The 8,081-nt window shown below is 42.2% G+C and overlaps 1 protein-coding gene across 1 annotated transcript in view; it reads right to left on the bottom strand.

Moving 5' to 3' along the window:
* Positions 1-1,557: 1,557 nt before the first annotated feature.
* Positions 1,558-8,081, bottom strand: part of LOC122770947 (voltage-dependent calcium channel gamma-2 subunit-like) — a 64,788-nt gene continuing 58,264 nt past the window's right edge. Inside the window, exons 3-5 of the mRNA XM_044028183.1 lie at positions 5,048-5,188; positions 1,855-2,035; positions 1,558-1,748 (exon numbers count right to left, since the gene is read on the bottom strand). Of these exons, the coding sequence (XP_043884118.1) occupies positions 1,568-1,748; positions 1,855-2,035; positions 5,048-5,188 (503 nt within the window). The 3' untranslated portion in view covers positions 1,558-1,567. The remainder of the gene's footprint in view (positions 1,749-1,854; positions 2,036-5,047; positions 5,189-8,081) is intronic.

The raw sequence follows: 8,081 nt of genomic DNA, 5'->3' as shown, positions 1-8,081 counted from the left end.
AAAAAAGAAGCCTTGGTACGTTCTCCAAAGATTGTTCTTTTAGTTTCAAGCGTAATGAAGCCCCAGCCCCAATTACCCACTCAAAAAAAAAAGATATATTGAAATAGACACAGTACTGTAACATTAATTTCTAGTTTGTCACTCCCACTGCCCTTACATGGTATCATTGTTCAGTTGTTCAAAACATAGGTTCCTTAAAAGCAGATTGGATGATTTTGATTAGCATGCATGTAAATTCTTAATATTTTTCTTTTTTTTGGAGTCATTTAGCTTCACCTTGCTGGTTGGTAGCCATGTTCTCTTATGCACTACTCGGGGTCTTTGGCAGTAGTGACAATGTCATAGTCCACAGTCTTCTTCAAGTGTGCCGAGAGATCGTCCATTACCCAGAGTTCCCTCTTCACTCGGCCCCTTCATGGAGCAAAAAAAGCGAAGGAAAAAACGAACCAAAAACAAAAACGGAGGTCAAGTTTTCACCTGGAGTTGACCCTTAACAAAGATGGCCAGAGTTTCCACGGAAGGCCAAAACATTTTTCTCTGTTGTTGTTGTTGTAAAAGAATGTTTTAATGTGTCTAATACTAACCAAATATCAGTTTATCAAGTAGGCTGAAGCCTTGGCCCGTCAGAGCAGCCAGTCACGATGAATCCTCCATCTTGGTTTAGTTTCCATGACGACTTGATTTCCTTTAACTTGTGTGAGTTACCCTTTTTTTTTTTATTCCTTGACGATATTTTTGCGCCAGGGAAGTCTAGTCATGATTTATTAACATATATATTCATATATTTATATATAATCAATACATATATTAACTTATGTGTGTGTGTGTGTTTTTTTTTCCATGTTTTTTTTTCTCTGTTTGCGGCGTGAATCGCTCCCTGCTAAAATTCCACACCGCAATAATTCACAGTATTAATGCGAATAAAGAAGGAAATTAAAGAAGATACAGCAACTCAAGAAAGGAGTGGGCTTTAAGGGAGGTCAGTGTGTGTGTGTGTGTGTGTGTTGGTGTGTGTGTGTATATGTGCTGGCTGGGTGGGGTGCCATAGGGGTGGGGGGGGCTTGTAGGATGGTAGTGTTCTGGTGGAGGCTGAGTTCCAGACTATGGCCCCGTTTTCATCAGACTGAGGAAGAGTAAAAAATATAAAGTTCCACTTTAAACGGGCAGTCTGTCCACGCCCCCGGGGAGGGCTACACCCGCCACTCCCCTCCCTACCCCCACCCCTGACTCCTCCCCCTCAAATCTTTATAAACATGTTCAAAACTTGTTAAACAATGGTAGATGGGAAAATCATGCATGTTTCTTTTTTTATGCATTTTTTTCCTCTGTTTCCTTTTTTTTAAATACGCCGCGATTATCTGAGGCGCCGCAGAGCGCTCAGATCTTCCTCTCTGCTGCTCGTCCCTCACTCGCTCCATAAATTTAAGCCCCTGTCTGTTCCCTCTCTCCATCTCTTTACACCGTATTCTGTCGTTTGCCGTAGCCCTCCCCTCCCCCCACACACACACATTTTCTCATCGAAATCTAATTTTTCGTTTCCAGTGTCCGAGGGCCCTCCTTCCAGTTTTCATACAGGTGTAGTGCGTCGGTTGGCGGAGTTGCCTGAGTCTTTCAGGTCCTTCTGGATGCAGTTGTGGACCTGCAGGAAGTTGTGGTCCCGCTCCGTGGAGTTATAGGTGGCTGTTGGCGTGCCCGTTTGGCCCTTGGGCAGCGTGTACATGGACAGCTCGGTGGAGACGGCGTCGAGCCTTCAGGCCCTGCGCGGCGCCTCAGCGGGGTCTGAGGATGGGTAGGCGGGGCGAGGCGTGGCGGCGTCCCGATGTGACCAAGCGGTAGCTAGGGATGCTGTGATGCTTGCGCACGCAGAGGCCGTCGCTGCGGCCTTTGCGCGCCTTCCGAGTAGCGGTGATGAACATGTGCCGCGGCCAACACGCCACCATTGCGGCCATGATGAAGGAGAGGCAAGTAGAAGGACCAACCCGTAAAGGGCCATGTTTCTTGGGATCTTGGAAGGGTCCCCAGCGTTGGCTGATAACTGTACACCGTGATTACAGGTAACGTGACAAAGAAACAAGAAACACGTTAAACTAAACTAAGAAAAGAGTGTAGGCTACCTGATTTTACCGTGGTTACCGTGGTATAGGCAACAAATATTTGTTTTTGCTGATCGGTAATTCCATTATAACCTTTCAGCATAATGTAAGTCATGTGATCTGAGAGAGAAGTCGACCTATCACAGGGAAGTTTAGAGAGAAAGGACACTCCTATCAGTCTGGATTTAGTCCTGACATTACATGTCATTACATGTCATTTTTTACATGACATGTAAAAACCCCTCAAAGCTGCTTTTCACCCCCAATTTTTCCCCTTCACCCATTCATACATGCCAGTGTGCAGTACATTTTCTATCACACATCTTTCATACCCACTCACACACACACAGCCGTCAACAGAAAACAACCCACGACCTTCCATTTGAAAGACAACTCGTTCTACCACTGAGCCACTATCGCCCCAACTGGCTGTTCTACTACGCAGTCTATATAATGTCTCATGACCATCCATGGAACATATGATGTGCTACACATAAAATAGGTTTCTAATTTGCTACATTTGTATCCAAAATGTGTGTATTTCATACCTGATATGATACATGATATATTCACTGGCCAATTTATTAAGCACACCTGTGAAGTACTGTTTTGAAGTGTCTTTGAAAGCAGCATGGTTCAAGACAATGGAAAAGGCGACTGGTGATTTAAATAGTGACATTTGAACAGTTGTACTTCGATGTGAATACCAGGACTGGACAGATATGATTTAGTTACTTGTTGTATATAAAGTGTGCGCTTCTGTCTATATGCATTTGGTGGGAGGGGCTTAAAACAGAGAGCCTCAATGTACAGTATATACCGGGGTGGTGTCAAACTCGTTCTAGTTCAGGGGCCACACGGCACAATTTTGATCTCAAGTGGACAGGACCAATCAAATAACAGCATTTAATAACCTAGTAACAACAAAGTTTTCCCCTTTTGTTTTACATACATTCAATGTAGTATCTTAAATAAGTGCAATTACAACAATATTATGCATACGTTTATCATTTATAAAGATGCAAAACATTTCATAGCTCCATAGCTTAGCTTAAGTGTATGCATGGGCCAGTGCCTATAAGCCAGGGTATGGAGCGTGTGAGCGAATAGGAGGCAGATTGAATACTTTTTTTAATCTCACGAGTGTGTCATCAATAGTTTGTTTACATTGCCGGTGCCGCTAACAGATGTCCTTCACAAATGCGACCGCGACAGCTGATCAATGAGCGCCACTGAGATGAAAACTCGGTTTGAAACAACTTCAATTAGATTTGCGGGTACTAACAGCTCTCACGTGAACAGACTCCGATGCACAACTGCACAACTGCACGCCAAAACAAGCGATAACAACAAAAATACACAAAGAGTCGGCGAGGCAGTCTGAGGTGTGAGGCCTGATTGAGATGGATCAGATCAGAAGAGTATCAGGGACACCTTATTTTTAGAGTGTAATCCCAGTGGCCTCCTCTTAGCCTAGCAACAGGGCGAGCGAGAGAGCGACAGACAGTGAGGAAGAGAGCGAGAGAGTGAAACAGAGAGAAGTGGATCTCTCACTTTTGACTCAGAGGGGAACTAGTTATTTAGCGTGGCACAGTAGGCCGTGGCCTAGAACCACGGTACAAACGCACAAAAAAAAAAAAACCCCACCACACACCAAAGTGCTCTGACATAATGGAAACCTGCGCTATCTTTGTCTCCCTATTGCTTCATCCTGCGGGGAATGTTGAACACTACACACACACACACACACAGCTCATCAGCCAGTGGTCAGAGGACGCCTTCATGGCCATGGAGGTACAGTATGTGTCTATTTCAGATAAATGAGTTTTTTCGGTTCCCGTCTATATTTGTTTCTGTCTTCAGCTCTGCCTCAGTTTATATTATTAACTTTCACTCAGTCTGTGTTAATCGCTGTTGAATTTTCCATTGAAAAACCATTGAAATAAAACAAATTTGCTCACCAATGTTTGACTATGAGGGAAATAAAACCGATACAAAAGCCATCCCTTAAAGCCAGAGTATGCAACATTTGCCGTTTGTGTGTCCTTTTAGTCTTGAGTTAGAACATTTAACCCTTTAACGCCGAGCGTATCGCAGACGACGCCGTAATTACGCGGCGGTTTGTGCTATCGGAAGAAGCGGAGAAGTTGCACGTCAAAGCCAACGCGTGGTTATTACGGTTATTTCACTCACGGAAGCTGGAGAATCAGCGTCTTTGTCACCAGGGAGGTGGAGAGTTAGGAAAACACCAGATAGTTTCAATTTTTTGGACTGTTTTTGCACATTGAGACAAAGACTCAAGGAAATGTTATTTTAAATGTGTTTTGTACTGTTCCAAGTTTCAAATTTGTACTACAACTACAGTGGTGTTCTTTTAAAGTTGTTAATACACTATTTTAGAATGCAGTAAATTGCAAATAACTGCCAAATATTGAAAGTTATTCTGGAAAAATGGGCAAAAGCACTCAGTTATCAGCGTCTTTGTCACCAGAGAGGAAAGAGTTAGAAACACAACTGTTCATAGTTTCCATTTTGTTGGCCTGGTTTTGGACATTGAGACAAAACCTCAAACAAATGTTGTTTTAAATATGTTAAGAACTGTTCAAATTTCAAATTTAACACTAAAAATCTGGTGTTCATGTACAACTACATTTTTTTTTTTTAAATAAACCTTAAATTGTTAATACACTATTTTAACATGCAGTTAATAGTAAATAACTAGGCAAAAGCACTTACTCACAGGACATTTTCTGGCCCTTTTAGGGTTAAAGGGTTAAATAGACCACAGGCCTAAATGAATAGCTTCTGCTAACTCCTTAAAGAAAGATTCAAATTTAATTTAAAAGCAAGTTTTGGAAATTCATTCATTCAATTAGTGGATCTGGATGTGAATTCGTAAAACTACTAATTTGGGGCAAACTTTCCACGTGTGACTGAAACGTGTCATACTTTACCTGCAGAGACGAAGAGGATGCCAGCGCTGAGGATGATGTTGTGGCGTGACTTGTAGAACTCGCTGGCGGCGATGCACAGCCCCCCCATGAAGAGCAGGATCACGCTCAGGATGGGGAAGATGCTGGAGGCTCGTACGGCGCCTGCACACACACACCAGGGCAAAACACAGCCGTCAGTGTCACCGTGGGAACAGGTTCTAATGCTGTTATTAGGCTTTTTCAAATGAATCAGGAAGTCATCAAAACACAGATGGATGGAAGACATTTCAGATAAAGTCATTAGCCTAAATATTTTTCGCTTAATTATTAAGGGCAGAAAACAAAAAACAACCAAGGTTGACCGAAGCGCTTTACAGATTTAAAGTCACAGCAACTTCAAATCAATAACAATAGAAGTAAAATAGTGACATAATAAAATAGCAAAAATGGTAAAAACTACATGGAAGTGAAGGCCAAGGAGAAGGGGGTGGGATTTAAAATGTTCAGTGTTGGAGGCAGATTTAACTTCCATGGCTAACTTATTCCAAAGTTTAGGGGCAGCTACAGAAAAGTCTTGATTGCCCCTGAGTTTTTAGTCAGAATTAAGGGGAATTAGAAACTCCAATTAACAATCTCAAACCCGCAAACTTATTATTATGAGGTGAGAAGTGCTTCTGTTGTCCTATATTTATACGCGAGTGACTACAAGACTTTTGATTTTTAGTTTGCTGAGGCATCTTCTCCAGATCCAGAACATCTGTTGTGTTGCTTTTCAAATGACTCGGCTCTACAACTGGCAGTACATGTGCGTTCACGCTGAATGCGACACGTATTTTTCACACCGCGGGAAACTGCGAAGATGCAAAAAAAAAAAAGAAACCAAACGCTTGCTTTTGGGCGCTTGAAATGTTGAAATGTCTGAAGTTGCACAACAAAAAAAAAAAGTTGCCAGCAACTTCACTTAGTAGTTTGTAGAAGAAGTACGACGTGGTGACCTCCGGAAACACGCGTGTCGCTCGATTCAAGCTGTGTTTGCACATACTAAGAACGCTCTCGTTTACTTCTCACAAGCAGCAAGCGGAGCATTGCTTTGGTTTCATCACAACAGCGCTCGGTTCGGTCAATCGCTTGTCTTTGATTGGTGTTGTGTGCGTCAGAAGTTGAGTTGTGCACCTCTCTTAGCGTCAGTGGAAGTTTCCAGTGCTTGAAGTGCTATTTTTATTGTTAAAAAAAGAACAATATCTATCAGGCAGTTGATCCACTGTGGAGTCGATAGAAGAAGAAGAAGAAGAAGAAGAAGAAGAAGAATATTTGTTTCTACTTCATGAATTACGTCAGCCAATCAAATCATTGTTATACAAATATTCACACTACACAGCCCAACTGGGCCCTTCAGACAAGGCTGTTCTCCATGGTGCCAGTGTTTTCTTGTGGTGGACATCACATCTCATCACCATCACTTTGGCAACATTAATAACATTAGTAACTCTTGAAAGCCCTGATAATCCTTTGTCGGGTTATAACCGACATATAAAGCGTTGCTGAAATGTGTAATATGAACGTAAGTCACGTGATTCATTAAGAAGTTCAACATTTGACAATTTACCATACTTTTGACCACTTCTTGTTATCATCTTCATATATTTAGTGTCCTATTTCTTTCCTCCTCCTTCTTTTCATTTTGTATCTGTATTGACGACCTCCGCCCCCCCCCCGCTCCATCAAACCCTCCTCCATCGCTCCATCCTTCCAGCCCTCCATCTGTCCCTGTCCTCCTCCTCCTCCCCGCACCTATCAGTCTGTCCATCAGCTGTCTGTCTGCTTGGCCTCTGCATGCCTGATTTGCTGATTGGCCCTGGGGATGTGAGTGAGTATGAATGTGTGTGTGGGGACAGGTAGGTCATCACAGTGACAGTATCGCTGTGACAGTGTGTGTGTGTGTGTGTGTGTGTGTGAGCAGCCCAAGCTGGTTTGTGTGTTTTTAAATAATATTATACAATTAGATCCATAAAGTCGTGTGAAACACTAAACCCAAACACTTGCCATCTTTGGAAATAGTTGCCAAGGGTAGATAGTTTTACATTCTGCACAGTATAACATGTTTAAATGTTACATTCTGGCAGATAAGCTCAAATATTTATTTATTTTATTTTTTTAAGTAACATAGTTTATATGGAATTGGTGAAGAAGCAGCAGACCTCAGACCTTATTGCAGGAGATCAGTTTTATGGAGTGTGAGACATTTGTGGTACTTTGAGGCTATTGTGGTGTGTTTTACTGAAAAGAAAAGAGGTTAAAACCCAAAATGTTTCCTTTTCCAACTCGTTTTTGTTGTGCCAAAACCCAACCACTGATTATTCTGCCTAAACCTCACCTCAAACCTTAACCAGGAGATAAATATCATCATATTTCCATTAACACACACATCGGTAGACACGTCAATTATTGTCTGTCTCTTTCTAAACATGAACAGCGATGTCAATTGGTCTCACAAATCACTTTGCAGGCACGTTTGACCCGTCGTATTAAACCTTACTCGTCGTGGTTTGGATAATCTGACTCATTTCTGGTCGTCCGATCGCTCAAGGTTAAACTAAGTCATAAAAAAACGGGGAAGAAAACTACCAAAAATTAGATTTAAGTTACTGTGTAATAAAATAAAATAAGCATTTTATTCGTCACCCAAGGGCAACCAAGTTAATTCCATCCATCCATCCATCTATCATCCATCCATCACGGTCTCGCTCTCGTTCTCTGGTGTAGCAGCACCATGATGGCTCCATTCAGTGAAGCAGATCAAATATTAAGGTGACCTCAGTGCTGGCGCTGCACTAAGCTTCCCCTCATCCACCTCCTCCATCCCATTTGTTTTAACCCCGTCTTCACTGACATTGACACACACACACACACAGCTGTCCTTTTTAAGAACATGGACTGACGTCCTTTCATTTGGAGCCTCAACAACACTTAATGCTGTTTTATCTCATTTTGAACCTTTTATTTATTCTGTACAGCACTTTGGTCCATAAAGTGCTTAACAAATAAAGTTGGATTG

This window comes from Solea senegalensis, linkage group LG6 (genome assembly GCF_019176455.1).
Source record: "Solea senegalensis isolate Sse05_10M linkage group LG6, IFAPA_SoseM_1, whole genome shotgun sequence".
NCBI lineage: Eukaryota > Metazoa > Chordata > Actinopteri > Pleuronectiformes > Soleidae > Solea > Solea senegalensis.
This window is presented reverse-complemented; position numbering and strand designations above follow the sequence as displayed.